Consider the following 23,386-nt stretch of genomic DNA (forward strand, 5'->3'; position numbering starts at 1 on the left):
TTTCAGGATATCCCTGCGTCAGCACAGGTGGCTCTGTCATCGACTGAGCCACTGATTGAGCCACCTGTGCTGAAGCAGGGATATCCAGAATACCTGGCATGGTGGTGGACCTTGAGGACTGGACTTGGCCACCCACCCCTGCATTAACCCATTGGGTGCCAAGTATGCCCATTGGGTGCCAAATTTATAATAAATCTACTTTTATTACTGCAGATAGTGGACGCAGAATGAATCGAGTAAACTCCTTTTTCACATTAATGAGCACATTTTATGGCTTTCAATAAAGCACCAGTTTACCCTGGAGATGATTTCTGACTTGCTTGGCGTTGACACTCACTTTTGCAGCCAAACATGTTAAGCTGTATACTGATGAGCTATATTGCATTTAACACGTGTCTCTGTTCCAGCTTGGACTGCCTCTCTCCTGTTTGTGTCGTGTTCCTTGCAACACAATGTTTGGATCCCAACATCAGATGGTAAGTTCAGTTAAAGTAAACCAAAAATGAGATGGCATGCATTCACATTACAATTTCTTCACAATGGCTCACTCCATACCCTCCATCTATACCCATTTAGCAGTTTCTATACCTGTTTGTCCTGTACCTATTAAAACCACCTGTACCTATTGTACCTACATATTTCTGACAGTGGTTGACGCTCGAAACCTTTAGCTAAATAAATTAAAGCAGCTGAGAGGTGACTGATCTGCTTATCAGAGGATTTGGGGTGTGTGGGTGTGTGTGTATTCCAAAATGTACATCTTTTATTAGTAAGATGATCTGGGCATATAATTAATTGTACGTGTTGCTCAATGCCCTTCCCCTCAATATGCAACTAGCACCGTCTCTATCCACCTTCAAGACCTATCTTAAAACCCACCTCCTTAACGAAGCCTACCTTTTATGGACAGCTCCGTGGCTGATACTATACACTTCATATATCGATCTTGACCTCTTGCAGACGCACTTACCAGAACACCTTCTTAGTGTCTCTGTACGATCTTCCTATTTCCCAATTAGATTGTAAGCAGGGCAGGGACTCCTATTCCTAATGTTACTTTTATGTCTGAAGCATTTATTCCCATTATATGCTATTTATATTATTATCTCACGTGTATTACTGCTTTGAAGCACTATGTACTTTAATGGCGCTATATAAATAAAGATATACGTACCTACGTGTTACTGTGTGTCCTTTAGAAAGTATTAGGTGCTTGGAAGTCCCTCTGTCCTACGTATCAAATAAAGTTAACCCATTTTCGTGTGACAAATGTTGGAGGGTCTGTCATTATTGCAACATTTACATTGTAAGGGCATTGCAGAGCCTCAATGTCAACCCTTTCCAATAACAGACTTTGTATAGCCGAGCTTGCCGTGAACAGATCTAGCGATTTTAGTTGAGAAAAGCTGTTTTGAAGCTCTGTTTTGGTTCAATATAAAGTGTAGAAAATTGGTAATTTAAAACCTTGTTGGTTAGATCAAATGTGTTATTGTTACGATTTCTCCAAGATGATTTTTTTTTCTCCCTCTTATCTCCATGATTTTAGGATGTGGCTTTATTGGACCGATTTATTAAAGATGACATCCAGTCAGGAAAATGTCCTCTCCTGCTGGTGGCCAATGCTGGTGCGTGTTACTTTCAAACATGTTTAACTCTTACTGCTGGCGATCGCAATACTTTGGAAGTCATTATTAGGCCCATCGTCCCTACATATTGATGCTAACACGTGTCCCTGGGATAATTGGCCTACTATAATATATCATCAGAAAGGAACCCAAGGCCGTGTGACATTCCTGTGACCTCAAGGTCGCAGGTTCAGAGCTTTGCCAAACCTATTCATCTCATCATATTTCTGAGATTATATGCTTTCAAAAGTCTGTTTTTATTGAAACGACTGTAGGTCTAAGGTCAAGTCTAATGCAATTCTCCTTCATGTGCGAATTGCCACCGCTGTCAACACATTTTCCTGCACTCTGATCTCATCACTCCTCGGGAAGTGCTTTGTAAATGCAGAAGCATTAATAGCTGTTTTAAGCCAAGTGCGTTTTTTTTATTTTCTTTTTCCAATCTTCTGAAGCCATCTCCTGATCCGTGTTCATTTACACAGGGTAGAGGTGACCTTTTGTAAATAGATTTACATATGTGTGCTCTCTTCCTCGAAAATGTTTGTCTTTGTCAGGTACACCAGGAGCAGGACATACAGACAAACTGGGGCGACTGAAAGAGCTTTGTGACCAGAACAACATTTGGCTCCATGTAGAAGGGTATACTTTCCATTTATGATTTCTAGGTGCACAGTATTTTGCTGGCTGGAAACACTGTGTTTTTATTAGTTCTATTCATAAACTAGCAGAGCGAGCTAACCTCATTGAAAGGCTTCATAAAAGTGACCCTTCATGTCTTGAGTGTTCTGCTTCCTCACAGAGATACATTCACCAAGACATTGTTTGCCATCAGTAACTCCCATTCGGTGCCATTGAAGTTAACATAGTCATTAAGGTTGGAGGAAAGGAGATTTCACCATCAACAAAGGAAAGGGTTCTTTACAGTAAGGGCAGTTACACTATGGAATTCAGTACCCACGGAGACTGTGATGGAAGATACAATAGATATCTTCCAAAAAAATGTTGGACATCTGCTGAGAAAGGAAAGGTATATAGGGATATACCAAATAAGTAAACATGGGAAGGATGTTGATCCAGGGAGTAATCTGATTGCCATTACTGGGGTCAGCTAGGAATTTATTTTTCCCCTTATGACATCGCATTGGATGATGTGTCACTGGGGTTTTGTGTTTGCCTTCCTCTGGATCAAAATACTGTAAATACAAATATAGGATAAAGTAACTGTCGTCTACATTTAGCATAGGTTGGACATGTGTTTTTTTTTTTTTTTTTTTTCAACCTCATCTGCTATGTAATTAACAATTGAACGGCTTGGTGACTAGAAAAATCCTGTGGCAGAACATGTGCGACGGCCAACGCCGTGAATATTCACTGGCTCAAATCTGTGAGGTTTGGAGTTTCTGACGTACAACTATTCATTTTTAAGCAGTGGCTGTGTGTGTTGTTTGTTGTGTGTGCAGTGGCTGTGTGTGTGTTACATTACAAACATACAGCCCATTTAAATTCTAGGGTAATACCAGGTATAAAAGCAGTCATGAGGTGGGCAGTCCCTTTCCTGAAGAGCTTACAATCCTATTTTAAAACGGAGTATTTGAATGTAATAACTCTGGCTTCATTCAGTGAGACGTAACATGTGTGGTCATGCTAGGACAGAGGTGACACGTCTGCACAGGGATTCTGGGGGTTTGTTTCCGACATGTCTAGTCACCAGGCATTTTAGTAATTGGTAGGGGTACAAAGCCAGCCACATATAATTTAGGACTACATCCGCCCTTTTTTTACCTTACTTTTTGATATGAAAACTAGAAGGCTTCTAACCGGAAGAAAATCGCTTCTCCCAAATCCATGAAATATTTACAGTTAAGATTAGAACTCGGTTGAAAGAAACTGATGAATAATTCATTTGCATCAACATTATTTATCTTTTCCTCTGCAGAGTAAACTTGGCAACCTTGGCTTTAGGTTATGTCAACCCTTCTGTGCTGGTAAGATTTCAATTCCCTCATGCTTTTGTTTTAAAATGGCATGCACCTTAATTATTATTGCAGTGTTTAGATGTTGCTTTATCCAATGTTTGAGCTCCTGTAGAATATTCAATCACGTTTACGAAGCGGTGTTTATACGTCTGACGCCTTATGACTCGGCGCCACTTAGTAAATAATGCCCCCAGTAATTACTTGCAGTTCAATGTAGTGCTCCCGGCCTATTTTACACACAGTTTATTTATAGAATTGGAACTGCGCTATTTTTAGCTCCTGAGACTCCCTGGTTTACGATAAGCGGTGTTTAAATATGGCCGCTGCAGTTGTCCAATAGGAAACCGAAAGCGTCTTCCCCCTGATGACTTTGCAGCTTCCCATTGGCCTGCGGGAGCAGTTAGATTTTATGGCCATATTGATTTCCCAGAAGGGATAGTAAACACCGGCAACTAAATCTGTAAGAATCTCGGGAACCGGAAGTCGTGTGTGTCGTCTGTTACTGTTTCTGCTAACAATATCTATCACTGTCTATATTCATTAACCGTTATAAAAATGTGTAATTAATGAATGTGATTGCTGACTCTATAAGATTCTCAGTGGTCTATTCATAGGACGGCAATAGCCTTAACCGTTGGTGAACGGGTCCTAGGCATAGCCACTCCACTGTGCCGCACGAATGGGAGAGAGGTGGTCTCTCCAATCGTCTCGTCAAATCTCGTATTTTATTTGTTTTTCATCAAAACCACCACTGTTCATATTATTCTGCTTTATTTATTTGACAGGCTGCAACAAAATGTGACAGCATGACGCTAACTCTGGGACCGTGGTTAGGTCTCCCAGCCGTTCCTGCAGTTACTCTCTACCGGCACGAGGATCCTTCCTTGGTGAGATTTGGCATTTTTTTTTTTATCCAACCCTTCTCTGTGTCAAGTAACTGTGTAGCCACCTACGGGGTGGAATCCCAGCAGCACACATCTTGCAGTCTCTGGCAGCCTCCTGAGGGGAGGATTGACTAATTATATGATTGCAACCTATTTGTAGGTGGGTAACCTAAAAGTGAGTGTCACCTTAAGTGCAAAATCACGTTGGTGAATACAGCTGTCTTTAAAATGAGCAGTTACTTTATTTTTAGATCTCATTTGGCACAACTACAGACAAAACAGACAAGCCGTACAAAAAGAATGGGTCATCTAATTGATGATCTAACCCAGTGTGATGCTTGGAGAGATCAGAGGTTTCAAAAGATCTGTACATTCTAATCTCTTCTTTCTGCATATTTTCACTTCTGTGGCTTTTTTCTTTTTCACTCCGATGACATACTATGAACTAAACCAGGAGTTTTATTATTATTATTTTGGTGTAATATAGGTGCCAGATTCCAAAAACTGCATCCCTAATCGCCTTGTTTGATCGCAGACGCAAGCCATATGCTGTGGCTTTTGGTAGAGTGCTTTTATCCCACAATTTGCCAGGCTGTACAATGCCGCTTTCGTTAGGGAACATGAACAGGAGAGGCGAGAATGGAATTGTTTCATGTTCTTGTCTTGCAACGCGCGTTCCCCGTTGAAATCTCAAATATATTGACATAGTAAATAAACGATGCACATTTTCATTCTCTCGTCCTAGTCGCTAGCTGCTGGTCTCACATCGAGCCAACCCGTGGAGAAGCTCCGGGCATTACCGCTGTGGTTATCTTTGCAATATCTTGGCCATGATGGTATTGTTGAGCAGATAAAACATGCTTCTCAACTGGTATGTAATGATTTCACTCCTCATTTATCTAGGAACCTGACCATGTGCCCTTACAGTGCTGTTACTGTCAAGAATATTGTTCATATATATCTATCTATCATTGGGGCAGTATGTATAATTTTTAGGGCAAAGTCTATTTCTTTGGTTCGGAGAGATGGGGATTTGCCCAAGGACACAAGGACTCGTGCCAAGACTCACATTTCAAAGGTAGCTTGAGGCGGTTGATTCTCCCTATTCTTATGGTCATTAAAGGAGTATCCCCTCTCTCCCCCCCCCCTTAATTGTTTTGCACCTCCCCTCCTTAAATGTTATTTTATTTTTTAATATACATGTATAATAAGCAGAGGGGGGTCCCCTGAACTGAAATTAACAGGCTTCAGCTCTGGAGACCCCTTGCTTACTATACATGTACAAAAACAAATGGGGGCAGAGGGTACTTACTGCTCCTTTTTTAACCTGCCGAAAACTGGAGGGGCGTCTGCATCAGTGCCACATCGCCTTCGGCTCATCGCGATCGTGGCGTCACTGATGACTTTTAAAGAAGTGTCGTGTTAATCCTCCTCTGCTGTTCCTGCTCTGGCCCCATCACGTTCGGCGCTACACAGTGATCTTCCCTAGAAAACAAACCAGGTGAGGGCCCATGACTCAGCCACTGCGTCATGAGACCCCTGGAGTGCCGGACCCCAGGAAGTGGTGACTACGTCATGGGACACTCGCAAGGTGCCTCTTATTCCAGTAATCCGTGGATAAATCAGTCATAGAAAAATGGCAGTTTTCAAAGCTAAATATCCATATATATCCATTTCCCCTTATGTAGGGCTGACCGTGTAAGCAACGCTCTACATAGAATTATCGCAGGAACAACAAAACCCTGTAGAGTTTACAATCGTATTTTGGTGCCAGGGCTCACGAGAAGGGGTCAACGGGATTTACATAATTACATAGTAGATCAGGTTACATAGTTACATAGTAGATGAGGTTGAAAAAAGAAATGCGTCCGAGTTCAACCTATGCTAAATTTTCCAGTAAAAAAACTAGTTGCCAGACCCATGGAGACTATCACAGATCTTTAGTGCTGTATGCAGCGCCTGGAAGCAGCAACACTGTGTTGTCAACCTTATTTACAACGATTTAGGCATTTTTAGTGTCTGCACACACAGGAACGATGAGAGCCTTATAAAAATCGGGCAAGTGGAATTGTACATTTGCAAGTCCCAAAAAACGTACTCTGGGCGTAAAAATAAAGTGGTGATACTGTCACTCTAACCACTGGCTGCTTAGTGGTCCGTGTGACCCGTACCACTACTATTGAGTTAACCCCTTTTAAGCTGGAAGAGGCTGCAAAGCAGCATGCTTTCCAGGCTCTTCCAGCTTAGTAAGGGTTAACTCCCATCGATTTTTTTGTCCGTAGCACCCAGCAATTACAGGAATGTGGAGCCTCTTTGGGCCATTTTTTTCTAGATTAAAGCTGCCTAATTTTTGGGCAAAAGATGATTTATTATGTGTTTGCTCCCCTGAACCATCCGCATTACATTGCAAGAACTTGTATTTTTTTGCTGGTTGATGCTATTAGCAGTGGCTTTTTTTTTTCACATGAAGGTCAGATTTAAAAGGGAAGTACGCTGGTCACTATGGGAACCCATCGGAGCCGTATACCGTGCTACAAGCCTCCCACGCTTAGGAGACTAACTAGCAAGATATTGATGGTTGTTGGTGGAATAGCAGGACTTTATAGAAAGCGCATAGGCTACCTAATGTGCTATTTTACTTAATGACCATCAGCAACATTCTCCCCCCCCCAGGCTTTACTTTCAGTCCTTTGTTGCTTCTCTCATTATAAAAAGAACATATATTTTTAGACCAGGTTATAAGTAGAAGGCAGTGGGGAAATAATGCTATTTATTATGCCATACAATAGTCATATAACAAGCCCTGCCGTACGCACAAATATGTAGAGTAGTGCAGGTGGCCCTTGAGGAATGGAGTTGCCCGCCAGTTCTTCATCAGGACTTGGACAACGTTCTCTTTTTAATTAACTGATGGTGCCTAATTGGAGTGACCGTGTCACAATACTTGCATCATATACAAATGAAGAACAATCATTAGTGATGTGTTGCATGCGGTTAATTAAATGAAACATCATTAAAAATGTATAAGCAAAAACAATCTTTACTCCCGTTCTTCCTCTAACGCTTGAGTTGACTTGTTTATCCAATTTGAAGGTCCGTAATTTTTTATTTTTATATGTCGACATCTATTCAATACTTTTTAAAGCTGCAGTTCAGTCCATATCCTGCATGTGTGTTTTTTTTAATAAATCAGTTCTGTAGTAAGAAAAAATACTTTTAGCATTTTCTGTTTAAAAAACAACAACTTTGAAAGAACAATTTTCTTGTATTCTATTTTAACAGCCATTTGCTAAGGCACTGCCCCTTCATGTCCTGTCACAAGCCCTGGCACACCCCTTTGTCAGCCCTGCCCTCCCTCTAGCACATGTCAGTGCAGGATTGCTCATGAATATTCATGAGCTTCTACTGACTGACAGAAGCAAATAAAAACATATGCCAGATCTAATTATGTCACCAAATTTCGCCTATCAATACATGGAGAACGAATTGACTGGCAGCTATACAGTTCTTTAGGTAATTAGAGATTGCACACATGAAACTATTGAAGTAAAAAAATAAATTAAAAAAAAAGACTGAACTGCAGCTTTAATGAGTGTAATGAAGGTAATAGAAATAATCATGGGGCAGAGAGCTGTCTCTAACGGAAATGTGCGTTCTCTATTGTAGTGCTCTTATTTATTTTTTTGGTAGCCGGATTGGAACCTGTGGGGTGTTCTCCAGAACTGATCTGTAGTATTTTCAGCTCCGTGGACCACCCGGGTCCTGAGATACCTGCTTTTTGGTGCTAATTCCATTCCTTTTGGGAGGGGTAACCTGCACTAACCTACTTTTTTTTTTTTTCTCATTTTAACAGAGCCTAAAGCTGCTGGAATCTTTGAAGAACATGAATTATATAGGGACTTCGGTACAGTATGCATTATTTAATAAATATAGTGCTGTAGTGTGTGCCGCTAGGGTGTGTGCCGTGGACAGAAGTCAATTTACAGATCCAAAGCAAAGGCGTTTGTGCGTTGATGCAATGGTTTTAAAGCTTTTTTTTTTTTAATTATTTTGCCTCCACTAACATGAAAGGATAATGACTGTTTCTGACTGACCCTTTGAATGAGAGAGCAATGTTCCCACAATTGTTTTTTTTTTTTTATCTGTTTTTCTAATCTGAGAAGACCTTGTGACAAACAGAAAACGTTGTGTTCTCAGCTGCACAGTTTCTTGCGTTTGATGCAGTTCAGTTGGTCAGACAACTGGTACTATATGGGATGGGATGGAATAGCTTCTTCCCAAGTCCTCCATTAGCTTCATATAAACCATTCCCATAACATTCAAGTAACGCAGTCATGTCATGGCCAGGACGCACTTGAAAACGAGACTTCACTCTCCATGTATTAGTTCCTGGCAAAACATTTTATAAATAAATGTCAAAATAGCATCATGCGTTTGCACAAACTGATGCATAACCATATTGCCTCTCTTATGAGTACGGGGCGTTGGGTGGGAATTCACCAAGTCTTATTTCTTTTTTTTTTTTTTTTTTTTTATAGCTCAATCCTGTGTTAATTGCTAATCATCTAAATAGTTAGTGAAGGATCGAGCTCCGATACCCGTTATTTAAACTGAGTGAATTTCCCTGTTCAGTTTACAAACATTTTAAAAGTAATTCTGACTGAGCCACTGAAGCATATCTATATGCTTATGCTATAATAATATTCTAAAGCAGGGCTAGCCTTAAACCCTGACTTATAGGTTGGTCACCCCTGCTCTAGTAATATACTTAATGGTATACCTAGCACCCTGAATGGGCTATAATGGCAAGATATAGCTCATACGTCAGTGTTACCTAGCTTTCTGTTGTAGTATTTTTATTCTATGTGTATTAACCCTTTAAAACCCTGTGAAGCATTGTTCTAAAAAATGTTTTATATCACAGAGTCAAATAAACCGATTTTAACATACAGTTACAAGCCGTTAATGCATGTAAACATGATCCAAAATGGTTTGCATATCGTACAGATCTGCCTTGCATAATTTTTCTGGGTAGCAAAATCAAAGACTTTAGTCTTCAAACAAGGTAGGAGCACACAATTGCAAATTCCCATAAAGAGTTCAAATATCTAATTTGATTAGATTTTGGCATTGCTGTCTTTTTTGTATGATAAAACTATATAAATATTCTGTGGGTGTCAGGTTTTTTTGTTGCATCTGGTTTGACTGCAAGCATTCAAATCAAGGTGCAGCTTGTAAGTATTTAACACACTTTGTAGATAACTTAATAGAATTAGTATGAGGATTATTCTTTTTGGTTAAGAATCCTGTAGAAAAATAAGGTTCTGAACAGAGGGAAAAAAGGACAGCTACATCAAGCACAGTGTTCTCATTCAAAGCATTATTTGAGTTGAATTACAATAGTTGGCTTTATTTAAGGGAGAGCAGTAGGTATAGATATTTGTATACGTATAAATACTAAAACCATCCTGAGTCATGGCTTCCTATTGGCCCGTGTCACACAGCGGTTTTAAATAACCAGCGCCACGGTTAATGGTATATATCTGGAGAACCATAGGGTTTCTCCGAGATGAAAGGCGGTGTTTCGGCTCTGGGAAACCCTCTGCTTTCCATCCATGCCGGATAACAAGGCGGGCATTTGAATTTGATGTGTACTAATGACTGCCAATATGAATACATGGAGGTTATATCTGGTGCTCCATTTGTGGGCAAATAATTGTAGTTGGCAAAAGACTGAGCTTGAGAAGCATTTTGTAGAGCAGGGGTGCGCAAACTTCTTCCCTTGTGCCCCTCTGCTGGCTCTCCCCTGCTCACGCCTCCCTTACCTGCTCTAAAGCGTCAAATGACGCCGCGGGGTCATGTGACATCACGGCGTCATTTGTTGCCATGGCGACGCGTCACCGAAGCCGAATGAATCACGATAAGTGAAGTTGCAGAGGCCTCCGCGCGGTCCCCTGGCATTTAATTTAAATGCCTTGGGGTAGAGCGTGGGGCCCCTGCAACCGCCGCGCCCCTCCAAAAAAAAAATCTCACGCACCCCTGTTGTAGAGTATTAGGCTTCCTTGGCATTCACAAACTGCATTGGTTTACTTCTGTAGAGGTGGCACAGCTTGTTAAATGCATCTGTTTCCGTAATGTAACAGATTCCAGTCTAGGCAATGCAGCATTTCGAGAAAAGAAAGACCGATCGCGAGTACTTAGGAAATAATAATAGTTTTATTATTGACAGGTGTTATGTGAATGTGGCTCATCCCTTTTGATACGACATCCTTTTCTTTCCAGGTGGAAAATGAAAGTCACTCTCCAGTGGTGGTGTTTAAATTCTATCACCAACGCCCCAAATCAGGTTTGAAAACTTATGTCAAGAACAAAACATGTCTTGTGTTGCATCAATTTTTATTTAATCCCGGTGACGCCTTATGGATCTTTAAGCTCTCTGTTTTATAATCCATAGAAGAAAATAATGAAGTTATGTAAGCAGAGTACAGTACAAGGAAAAAGAGTCTAGTATCAGGGAACCTTCTCAAAATGCATCTTGCAGTTTCTTCACGACAGAGACATATTGAACCTTGGGTTCTGTCTACAGGGTCGGCCAACTCCAGTCCTCAAGGGCCACCAACAGGTCAGGTTTTAAAGATATCCCTGCTTCAGTGACTCAGTCTTTGACTTGGCCTCTGATTGAGCCACCTGTGCTGAAGCGAGGATATCCTTAAACCTGACCTGTTGCTGGCCCTTGAAAACTGGAGTTGGCCGCCCTTTGTCTCCAGCACTGTGGTGACTAGGAACACTCTATTAGCACAAAGGATTGTTATTTTCAATACGGTTTAACACCATCTAGTTATTTGCACTGTGCGAGGCATCTCCTCCTATTCATGTAATCAGTGTTATTGAGCGCACAGACCTAGTAGAAAGATGTTTTGTTACCGTGCTTCTTCCAATTGTAACAGAGTTTGTGTATCTCTTGTATGTGCTTGTTAGACTCGACTCTAAATCTGTGCAACGCAGAAAGAGAAATTGACGCGATGAATCAATGGGTAAGAAACTCTGTTATTTTATGGGTTCCTCTTTCACTCCGTTTGTAACCTAAGTAAATAGGTGAAGGTGATCATTTACAGGTCAGCACCCAAACTTTGGTGCCTGTTTGGGTGGTAACCAAACCGTGCCTTTTAGATATTATCAGCAAAGCGTGTCACCTTAGCTACTGTTGCCGTTGTAAAGCGTAGTATGAAATATAGACGTGCTATAGACGTGCTATAGACGTGGACACACTTTCTGCTGTTCATTGTTCATGGAGTTTCATGGAATAGAGATATAGCCAGAATCACCGCCAAATATAACAGGCCGCATACAGGTAAATAACAATGTCATAACCCCTGTTCCTAAGGCTGGGTCCATGGTGACTGCGCGCTCGCTTCCATGCGCGTGATGTCACCCGCGTTTTGTGGCCTGGGTAGATGCGATAGGGGGGGGTGCGTGGCCATGACGGAGCAGGTTCCCCCGCATTGGACGAACCGCTCACGTGACCTGGCCGTCGCGCAGTGGAATCAAATGTATCTGATGCCTCGAGCCTTGCGCTGGCGCACGCGCGGTCTATGATCGCGATCATTGCCTTAAGGCAGGGGTGCGCAAAGTTTTTGGAGCTGCGACCCCCCCCCCTGTGCAAAAGCCCCAGCACTCGTGCGCCCTCACCCCATTCTCTGTGACCCGGCGTCAAATGACGCCGTGGGTCATGTGACGTCACGTTACTTGATGCCGCTGTATCATTTGACGCCATGGCGACGCATCCAGAAGACTACAGAGCCCCGGTAAGTTGAGATTGTAGAGGCCTCACGTGGACCCCCGGCATTTTACTGAAATGCCTCTGGGCCGCTGCAACCGCCGCGCCCCCCCCAACAAAATCTTGTGCTCCCCAGTTTGCACACCCCTGCCTTAAGGCATTGTGATCGTGTCATTCACCCACTCCTCCACGCGGTCTCATCGACCATGGACGCGGCCTACGTTGTTTTATATTCCACCTCTTCAATGAATATATATTACAAATGAGAATGTTGTATTTTAGTATTGACACAATGTTGTTGGAACGAGCAATGGTGCTTTAACACATTTGTCTCTTTCTAGTTAGGAGACCAGCTGGCTTTATTGGTTCCTGCTAGTGGAGTGGACGTGGTGGAGTTGGAAGATGAAGGCACCTGCGTGTGCTTTAATCCTCTAATGACCGCTGCAGGTAATCTTATGGAGATTTTTATTAATTGAGAAAACATTAAACCCTTTTTTTAAATTGAGGGGAATGAAAAGCAGGGGGGTCATAAAGGTATAATGACCCTCTGGTGCTTATTTTACAGCCAAACAGCATTTTGTACTGGATATCAAATCAATATACCTAGCTGTGAAGCTGTATAAAATGCATTGCAGAGCTCAACAGCAAGAAGTATTTGTATCAGAACGCCCCAATGTGAATCCATGGGCAGAAAGTACAGTTCTGTTTTGCAATGGCTTTTTTTCCCTTTGGTACAAATTGCCTCTACCTTTTTTGTACTCTGATCACATACTGCAAAATCCTTTTCATTAATGCAAAAATAATCAGTCAGAATGATTAAGCCACCTGTGCTGAAGCAGGGATATCCTGAAAAATCTGACCAATTGGTGGCCCTTGAGGGCTGGAGTTGGCCACCCTGGCAATAAGCAAATCAACAACACCGATGGACAAAGAGAGCAGAAGCAATAAAGCAAAATCTCTCCAAAAATGCATTTACTGTGAATGACGCACAGCAATAAGATGGATTAAGACGTTTGATCTAGGATCTTTATGTTAACAATGTTGAAATGTAATTACAGAAAATCAATCTTTCAATCAGGTTATTTATACTTGGTGATGCTCCTTTTGATACATATAGTCCTGACTTCCTCCCTAGCTATGAGGTTGTGTGGCCATTCACATGTCAAATGTGTCCCGTTTCCTACAAGGCCTTCTACAAAAATATGTTTACTTCTAGTTTTAGGCACCAGTGGAGGAGATGTTGACCACTTGCTGGAATGCCTAAAGTCGAAGATCCCAGTCCTTCAAAACACGCTACAACTCAAGGAGGAGTTCAGGCAAGAGGTGGATAGGATAGCAGGACTGTCTTATGTTGTAGATTACAGCTGGGCCGGACTCGGTGTTTTGAGGTAAATAAAAACAAGCGCCATTTCAGTAGCTCCCAATGACCCTCCCCTTGCAGACCCACTTACCATAACACTTTCCCACTGTCTCTAAGCTCTCCCTACATAGCAATTAAATTGTAAACTCTAAGGCTAAGGCCCCGGTCACTCCGCTGTAACGCGCGCCCGCGCTTTTGGCGGCGCGTTCAGCTGATTCCCCGGTCTGCAGCTCACTGCAGGAGGAGAGACCGGGGGGGCGTGGTGGAGGAGTGATGGGGGCGCGGCCATGACGTCACCCGGCAGGTTCGCCCTCATTGGCTGAACCGCCGGGGGCGTGCCTAATCGCTCGACGCGAGTCCTGCTCTCAATTCTATTGAGAGCAGGAGTAGCTCTCACGCGAGCGCTGCGGCCCCCCCTCGCAGCGGGCCCGGCGCCATTGCGGGGAGGGCTCTCGTGCGCGCAGCGTCCGCTGTGGTAGGCAGCGGAGGCAAGGCCTTAAGGGCAGGCATGGACTGATTGCCCTATCGGGCATTCATGCTTGCCCCCGGTGCTGCGCCGTGCATTACCACGCTGCAGTTGCAGAGGCCCCGTGCTCATCCCCACAACCATTAAACTGATTGCCGGGGGAGACAGAGCTGGGGCTTTGTAATGCTTACCTTTTCCGGAGCGGCTGCCCTCCATCTTGAGTGTGTTGTCATGGTGACGTGTTGCCATGACAATGCACCGTTCACCTCCAATCTGCCCCTGAGGGCAGGTACCTCTTTTCCCAATGTTTACTTTTATGTTTTTGAAGTGGTTCTTCCCAATCCGTATTACATCTCCTGATGTTGTGCTGCGTCTGTTACTGCTGTGAACTCTCGCTATATACGTAGATGGCGCTTTACAAATAAGGATATACATTACATATGTCCATAAAAGTCTGCACCAAACTAAGCACAAATGGGCGGGTGCTGTGTGCATTGTGCGTGTTCAGGATGGGAGAAAAACAAAGACAAATAACACAAATACATGAATTGCAAAAGTATAGTAAGCTTGCGTAATGTATACCACGTGTTCTGAAACTACAGTCTACTTTTGCTGTTTTTACATTTCTGCGCCTAAGTATTTTTTTTATTTTTTATTTTTCCTTTATTGGCATCTTGCAAGGTACATACATGTAGAAAATACAGATAACAGTCACAGCATAGTAAATGATTATAGGTCATAGGCACATGACAGTGAAGTACTTTGAGACACTCAATAAACCTTTTTTTCCCCCCCTATTTTAGTAGTGAAAAGATGGGGAACAACGAGGGTCGGGTGGATAGTTGGGAACGACATGGGGATGAAGAGGGGAGATGGGGGGGGAGAGAAAGGAAGCGGGGGTTGGAGTGGGTGGGGCTCCCGGCCCCCCCTAGCCCCGGGGAAATCACATCTGGACCAGGGCTTGTATTAGAGATGGAGCGCCTGAGCCTGGCCAGGGTTCCCAGGTTTTATAAAACTGAGGCATTCTCTGCTTCAGCATGGCTGTCAGTCTCTCCATGTTCATGACCATGTCTATTCTCTTTGTTACTGTTCTTCTGGAGGGGGCTTTTATGTGTTTCCAGGCCGCCGCGATACAGCATCTAGCGGCCGTTAGGATCGCCGAGGTCAGTCTGGCCACTGGGGCGGAGAGGTCTTCAATTGGTCTTCCCAGCACGTATGTCAGGGGGTCCAGGGGGACCTCCAGTCCTAGGGTTTCGATCAAGAGACTCTGGATCCTGGTCCAGAACCTCTGGATCTCTGGGCATGCCCACCAAATATGAGGCATGTCCCCCCTTTGACTCATCCTCTCCAGCACACATCTGTGGTGCCTGGAAAGATCTGGCTCAGTCTACTCGGGGTCAGGTACCATTGGAATAAAATGTTATATATATTTTCTTTGGTGATTGAGCAGATTGACGTTTTGGTGGCGGCTTCCCAGATATCCTCCCAGTCCTCCATATCTATTGGGACGTTTAAACCGCGCTCCATTTTTGCATATATGTATGTGCGGGTGGGGGGTGGGAGGCCTCTATTGTTCTATAGATTTCAGAGATTAATCCTCTCTGGTATTCCCCCTAAAGGCAGAGGGTTTCGAATCTAGTGCGTGCTGGGAATTTATGGTTTGGAGATAGGGCTCGCAGGAAGTGCCTTATCTGCAGGTATTTGAAGATGGGGAGGAGAATTTATTTTTGAGTTCTTGGAAGGACAGAATCTCATCGCCTTCCAGCAGATCCGCAACCACTCTGATGTTTAGGTCCTGGAATTGACCGAATTGAGTACGGGAGCACCCGGGTGGGAAGTCCGGGTTCCCGAAGATGTGGGAGAGTTGTGAGGGGGATGAAGCTAGGCCATATTTCCTTTTGGTTTTAGTCCAAGTAGACCACGTGCACCTCATCGCCCCAAGCTCAAATCTCAGGGGCCTCCTTTCTTTGTGAGCCTGAGACCATAGTAAGGGCGGGAGGGGGGTGGGGGCCGCGTGGTGGGTTTCTATCTCCAACCAGCAGTTGGATGTCGGTGGATTATTCCTGACCACCGCCTGCCTCAGCTGGGCCACCTGGTAATATCTGACACATCCGGGGCCCCCAAACCACTCTCGTCCTTGAAACGAGCAGCACCGATCTCGGCACCCTTGGTCTGCGCTGCCTCCATATAAAACGGAGGATATGAGCCTGCATATTCCGAAGCTCTACTAGCGGGACTGGGACTGGGAGGGTTTGAAAATAATAAAGTAAGCGGGGGAGGATGTTCATTTTAGTGGACACAATTCTACCAAACCAAGAGATCTGGTGGGTATGCCAAGTCTCCAGGTCTCTTTTGATCTGGCGGAAGAGGGGGGGGGGTAATTAGCTTGATATAGCGCGCCTAAGTATTTTTAAATAAAAAAAAAAAATACTTTTAATGTTTCCATCGTAAGCAAATGCTTTTTAACATTCTTTATCCAATGTCTTTTGGTAATGAGACTGTCCGTTATGGAATCTCTGGCTAAAACATTTGTATGTGTGATAGTAAAGTGGCCCATTTGGCAGGGAAGGAATGAAGTGGTCTGCACAAAAATGCTCATTTTCTTATTTTTTAGGTACGAGCATATCAGTGAGGAAAAGGATGAAGGCAAACAAGAAGCAGAACTGGAAAAAATGAATGCTGCACTGCTGAAGAAATTAAATGAGCTGGAGTCCGATCTGAACTTTTCTTCAGGTAAGGACCGTGAACCTTTTTTACAGAAGTGCGGGGTTGTTTCCTTTTATAAAATAATTCCCTTATCCCTTTTAATATGTAAACTACGGGAGTTTGTTACTGAGGGAACGTAGTACAAAAGTGTAGCAATGATCATGAATTAAACGTAGAGACATAGGGGATTATTCAATAAATAATAACTTTCTTTCATACAGCACCTTTCTCCCAATGGGACTCGGCGCTGCACAATGACAGTATAGCGCGCAGTACGCAGCACATAGGAATGTTACAGTATAGCGCGCAGTACGCAGCACATAGGAATGTTAAAGACACCGTCCCTGCCCAGACATAATCATACAGTCTATGATTATGGTGCCTGAAGCACTGGGAGATGAAGTGACCCGCCAAGGCTCACAAGGAGCTGACACGGAGTTTGAGTCAGGGGAACCTAGTTCAATTCCCGATGTCGGTGTCTTTACTCGCTGAGCCGCTCCTCTGGGTTGATGGTGCTGATTCAGCACTCCCGCATGGCCCATTCACGTCAGGGAGACTCTCCGTGCCGTAGTGGTGAATCGGCACTGCCACACTTTATCAAATAAGCCCGATAGACACTGTATCAACTAAGCATTAGAAGCCATTTTATAACTTACCTTCTTTATGTAGTAAAAGGAGGGGAGAGGGAGTAGCTGCAAAAGACGGAAATCCCCGAGTGCTACATCCAAGTTAACAAATGATATAATTAAATAATGAACTGTTGATCCTTGCATATGAGAAGATAATTTAGTTCAATTCTTTGGCTAAAGTATTTTAAGCTGTGACCTGGTTGTAGGCTTAAAATACTTTGGCCAAAGAATTGAATTAAATGTCCCTTGTTTATGAAAATATAAGCAGATAAGTATTTAACTATATAATTTGTCAAGTTAGATGCAGCACTGAGGCTTTTTGTCTTTTGTTCTATGCATGAGGTCACAATCCTCCTTTTTGGCACAAAAAGGGCTGTGTGTGAGAGGGAGTTGGGGGTATGACACCTTTTTATTGGACTAGCAAGTAATTGATGTGTTACAAGCTTTCAAACCTCTAGGGGTTCTTCATGTATGGCAGAACTACAGAATATGATATCCCTCTTACAAACACTGTATATCTGGTTGCAATGGATGTTGAGAGGACGTGGGATATTGACATAAGGCGGATGCTGGCACGCAGGTGTAAACATTAACAGGGAAGAAATAAGGTGCTCTATATCTATGATTTAAAAAAGGGATACTCTATTGAAATGTAAAAGTGGCCTGGGCAATCAGGAGACATAAGTGGTGGAGTTGAATGGTACGGGACAGTGTGTATGTACACGGCTACCCATCCTTCTTTGCCTAAATCTTATATATATTCTAAAACTTGCCATTGCTGAAGTGTTTCATGGTGCAGAACCACTGTTTAAAATGGAAGGCCTGTTAGCAGAAACCAATCAGTAGCCACTTGAGATCTACAAAGCCCCCAAATAGTTTCCCCCTGTTTGCAGGACCGGAGTTTGGGGGAGAGAAGAACTGCATTTACATTGGAATGGCATCTGAGGACGTGGACGTATCCGAGCTGGTAGAAACCATTGCCGCATTGGGCAGAGAAATTGAGGAGAATTCGAAGGTATTCAAGCAGGATACGACTTGATTGGATAAAGCCAATTTTAAACCCATCTGCTTTATTCTTGAGGTTCCTCTCTCTGGGTCGTATCACATCTATTTTTGCATTCAATCCTTCACTGCAAAGAAGGTGTATGGCATGGGTGGCCAACTCCAGTCCTCAAGGACCACCTGATTGAGCCAACTGTGCTGAAGCAGGATACCCTTAAAACCTGAACTGTTGAGCGCCCTTGAGGATTGGAGTTGGTCAACCTGGTGTACCATATTAGAAGGTCATCAACCATCAGCCCATACAAGTGGCAAGAAGATGCTCCAGGCTTTGTACTAACTAGATGCACACAGAGAAAGTATTGGATATATTCTTATGTCTGACGGATCATTGGGAACAACTATGTCACTGCCTAAATGTCTGTCACTGTGTCACTGCCTAAATGTCTGTCAGTGTGTCACTGCCTAAATGTCTGTCACTGTCTAAATGTCTGTCACTGTGTCACTGCCTAAATGTCTGTCGTTACAAACACAGCTGGATTGTAAACAAAGCCAGTTCATTTGAAGAGCACAAAGTGGATAGAGCGGTTGAGCCCAGGGACGTTAATTATCCTGATTTACCTTTTTTCCCTGCAGTTGCTGGAGAACATGACAGAAGTCGTTCGAAAAGGCATTCTGGAAGCTGAGGTGCAACTCCTGAAGGCTAATGAAGAAAGACTTATGGAAGAGGTAAGAAAGAAGCATTATAGTTTTTGTATCAAGCTACATCAGGGGTGGCCACCAACAGATCAGGTTGTAAGGATATACCTACTTCAGCACAGGATTGAAGCACCTGTGCTGAAGCAGGGATATCCCTAATACCTGGCCTGTTGGTGGTCCTTGAACTGGAGTAGTCCACCTCTGAGCTACAGTCTCTCTCTTTTTCTTTTTTTTTTTAATATATATTAACTACCAATACTTCTCTGTTTTCCAGGGCGTGTTACGTCAGATTCCAATATTTGGGTCTATGCTAAATTGGCTGTCCCCTGTCCAGGCCACACCAAGGGGCAGAACGTTCAATTTGACAGCCGGTGAGATTAGAAAAGCATGAACAAATCTTTTGACGTTAGCGGGCTTATTCTATATCTGCTGACTGGGCTGTTTCCTGACAAAATTCCCCATTGAAGTAAAATGGGAAATTTGTCCAAAAAAAGCGCAGAATGTGCATATTGTAGATTGGAGAAAAGATACAGGCTCCATCAAACAGATGTCCGAGGGCCAAGTAATCTGTTTGCACGTTATACAATGTTCAGTCTCTGCAGTCACATCTTTGTCTGTTAGGGCAGAGACCTAAATACCTTGGTCATTCTGGTGCACACATGTATGAGATTAACATTGAGTATACTTTTATACGTGCATATTTAACACAAAATCACATTTCTGCACTTGTAGGATCTCTGGAATCTACAGAAATGACCTATTCGTCTAAAGCACAAGCAACTGGAACTACACCTCCCCCAACTCCAACCTCTGGCCATTCTAAGCAAAGGCACCCAGGTATTTAGCACAATTCTACGGAAAGACCAACAACTCTATTTATTTTTTTGGGTGCAAACAATATTGCTGCTCAAAATAACGCTCCTTTATCCTGTCTTGATTTAAGTACTGCTTTAATTGTTTAGCCCGTCTTGGTTTGGAAACAATGACTGGCCAAGCCTCACACTAACAATTATAGACACTGCACAGATCAATCTCTGTCAATATATACTGTATTCTACAATTTATTTTGTGAATGTGGTATGCTGCTGCTTTTTTTTTTTTTTTTTTTTTACCTCACGGTTCCATATTTAGAGTTGTACCAGGCCAAAACATTGCAATCTGTGCATGATACTCTATATTATTGTGATGGGGGAGGGGGGGGGAAAAGCTCTCATACATCTACTAAAACATCTATGAACAGTACAAACAAATACTCAATCTGTATCATTTCAAAGCAACAAGGCAGTCTCCTTGTATATTACTTTTATTTAATGATTTTATCCAGGTCAGAACCATTATTATTTTTCCGTACAAATATTTTATTTTTTATTTTGCACAGGTCAGAAATTGTTTAAACGATTGTCCAGAAACTCTGATGCAGTGAGCGAGACCAGTTCCATAAGTCACTTGGATGAGGTGGAAAACCTTGAACCTCTCCCTACACCAGAAGCGCCGCATCCCGAAATACTGTGCGATGCCATAGAAGGGTCATTACCCGTACAGGCGACTGCCCAGGCCGATGAAACCATAAGCGAGGAATCCCAGGAGGCGGACAACCTCATCGTTAAAACAGTGGAGTCGGAAAGTCTGAGATAAAACTAAACGGTTTATGGATGAAGACCTAACCCGATGCTCCCCCCACGGTGAAAGGGTGTTTTTACGTTTTAAAATGTGAACGGTGCCACACAATTCTACAGTAAAAACTACTGTACTTAATTAACTTGTCTGCACAAATATGAATTAAAGATAGGCTTTTTCTGTTAAGGCACTAAGCTTGCGAGTACTACTGCTGCTCTCCTGTTGTGATTGGTTTTGACACAACCACGAATAGTAATTTGAATTTTACTGCATTTCTTGCAACTTCACATGTGGAATTTCCCAATGACACACTAATCTTACCCTTTTTTTTATTATTATTGCATATGTGTTTTGTCTGTTTTTTGTTCTGTTACTCACCACCAACGCTAAACAGTTGGTTTCAATTTGGCTAGCTTTGCATTTTCAGTCAAAAAAAACAAAACAACATATATATTCAGAAGTGTACATCCCATCATCAACCGCCTGTCCTGACCCTGGGAAATGCAATCTGGATTGTCAGTGAGTTAAGTAAAAACCTGGGTTTATTTATAAGACTTTTCTTATTTAACTGCCAAAAGTTCTGGTAACATCTGCACACATCATTATAAAACGACTTATTTGCACTGTTATGTTTTGAATGCGGTTTTCCACTTTGTTTTTAATTGTGTGTCAAGACCCTGTTTCCTCCCATTACACCAGCCCTGTTACTGTTCACATGAATGGGTGATAATACATCTAATCTATTACTACTAGCATGCCTGAAATATTGGTCACCATACAAACGTTATTTCCTAGCAAATGTATCAGTTCACTGAATTATATACTCATTATACTGCTGAATAGTACCCTGGTGTACAGACTGGATCTTAAAGTTGCCAGCCCAGGTAGCAGCAAACAACCTTTTTTAACAGTAATGGTTGTCTCTAAACAAATTAACAGCATAAAAAATGTCTTATTTACAGTACAAGTTTCGTTTGAGTTGTAAATTTGGGACAGTTTTCTTAAGCCACCCTGTCCTTATCAGAAAACCAATAATGATATGGGGGTGGGAGGGCAATATTTGTCCATGTTTACTATGGTTTCATTGATTGGTACATATCGTTAGTCCTTGGTTTCGTTCCACTTGGGGCCTAGAGCATGTCAAGACATGTGCAAGTCTAGTTTATCATTGCCAATGCTTGAAATAACAAGTCAGTAAGAACGTCTCCCGTGAGTATAGTTAATACTTCTGATTGAAGTAAGCGTCCGGACATACTATATGGAGAACATGAGCAGTGATGCCCACAACTCTAACAATGAAAAGGCAAGGTATTAAATGTTTGTGCTTCGAATACAACTACATTTCCACAGTTTGAATACTGATGGTTGTTTGTTGACTGTAAGGTATCTTCACCCGTCCAACTGCCATACATGGGAATGTGCGCAGTTCTAACAAAACTTCACAAAGTAATCACTTCTTGGGCTTCGTCCGCGCGGAGGCGTGTGCGTGACGTCACCCGTGCAAAGCGAGAGCGTTTTCAGGACATGGTAGATGCGCAGCCAAGGGGTGTGTCTGTGACATCACAGAGCTGGTTCGCCCTCAGTGGGTGAATCGCTCACGTGACCTGCCCGTTGCGCCGAGAAATTAGTCTCGACTGATTCCTCGCGCAGCACGCGCCACCTCCATGGGCACGATCAATGCCTTAAGGCAATGTGATCGCACCGGACGCCTCCGTGCGGTCTCTGGCAGCATGGAAGACGCCTTAGGGGGAGACTTATTTATTGTCCTACTGTCTTATTGAACCGTTAATGTCCAAAGCAAGGAAGTGATCATTGCTTATCATGCAGTGTATTTTTCAGATTGATAGGACAGTGTGTAACTTTTTTGTTGGGGAACTCTTTAATTATTTGCATAACCCCAATCCTCTCTAATAGTGTCTAAGAACAGATGCATTTTACATTATTTGGTACAATTTTCAAATGACCTGAAAATTGCAAGGATGCCGGGGAACCCCTGTTAAACACCGATTTATAGGAACTAGCAACCAGAATTTGGTATTGTTGTCCTGGAGTTTTACACCACAACCCCTGTCCAGTTTTGCATTGGCTACATTCTTGTTTTTTTTGTTTTTTTATGTTTTGTAATAAAAATGGGTGGTCTGGGGTGCTGACAATGCAGTTATCATTGTGGTGTTGGGAGCCAGGTGGAAAGGGGCAAGTGATTTTTCCTACATCCAGCATAGGAACACTTGTTAATAGAATCTTGAGTGCAATTATCCTTTTGATTCTTACGTGCTAATATAGCAAAGTCTTCCCTTTAAGTTTGTTATACTGTTTATTGATGGAATGAAGTGTGTATATATATTCATTTAGATTACTTTGGGGCATGGGGAGGGATAAATTTCAGTCTATATATAAATATTAATACAAATTAATTTTTACTGTTTTTATATTTGAGATTGTAGATTACAGTTTAACAGTTTGTTTGGATGACAACTGCGTATGCTTAATGTTTGAATAAAGTCCAAATTGTTTCATCCTCCAGGATTTGGTGCAGTGATATTGTGCATAAAGTGTTCACACATCATGGAGTACATCAAGTGTAAACATGAATGTAAAGCATGTTGCATGCATCTAAATTAGTACATGGGTGTTAAAGTTTATTTACT

General features: G+C 42.6%; 1 protein-coding gene across 3 annotated transcripts in view; it reads left to right on the forward strand.

The window, feature by feature from the left end:
* The window catches only part of PDXDC1 (pyridoxal dependent decarboxylase domain containing 1), a 55,733-nt gene extending 32,472 nt beyond the window's left edge, over positions 1-23,261 (forward strand). For all 3 annotated transcript variants that reach the window (XM_075566120.1, XM_075566121.1, XM_075566122.1), the window contains 17 exons: positions 408-476; positions 1,547-1,625; positions 2,180-2,264; positions 3,562-3,610; positions 4,387-4,488; positions 5,231-5,356; positions 8,339-8,389; positions 10,768-10,831; positions 11,464-11,519; positions 12,604-12,709; positions 13,479-13,650; positions 16,703-16,821; positions 18,317-18,438; positions 19,059-19,151; positions 19,396-19,492; positions 19,854-19,958; positions 20,500-23,261. In XM_075566120.1, coding sequence (XP_075422235.1) covers positions 408-476; positions 1,547-1,625; positions 2,180-2,264; positions 3,562-3,610; positions 4,387-4,488; positions 5,231-5,356; positions 8,339-8,389; positions 10,768-10,831; positions 11,464-11,519; positions 12,604-12,709; positions 13,479-13,650; positions 16,703-16,821; positions 18,317-18,438; positions 19,059-19,151; positions 19,396-19,492; positions 19,854-19,958; positions 20,500-20,756 — 1,752 coding nt within the window. In that variant the 3' untranslated portion in view covers positions 20,757-23,261. The remainder of the gene's footprint in view (positions 1-407; positions 477-1,546; positions 1,626-2,179; positions 2,265-3,561; positions 3,611-4,386; positions 4,489-5,230; positions 5,357-8,338; positions 8,390-10,767; positions 10,832-11,463; positions 11,520-12,603; positions 12,710-13,478; positions 13,651-16,702; positions 16,822-18,316; positions 18,439-19,058; positions 19,152-19,395; positions 19,493-19,853; positions 19,959-20,499) is intronic.
* The last annotated feature ends 125 nt before the right edge of the window (positions 23,262-23,386 follow it).

This window comes from Ascaphus truei, chromosome 11 (genome assembly GCF_040206685.1).
Source record: "Ascaphus truei isolate aAscTru1 chromosome 11, aAscTru1.hap1, whole genome shotgun sequence".
Lineage (NCBI taxonomy): Eukaryota > Metazoa > Chordata > Amphibia > Anura > Ascaphidae > Ascaphus > Ascaphus truei.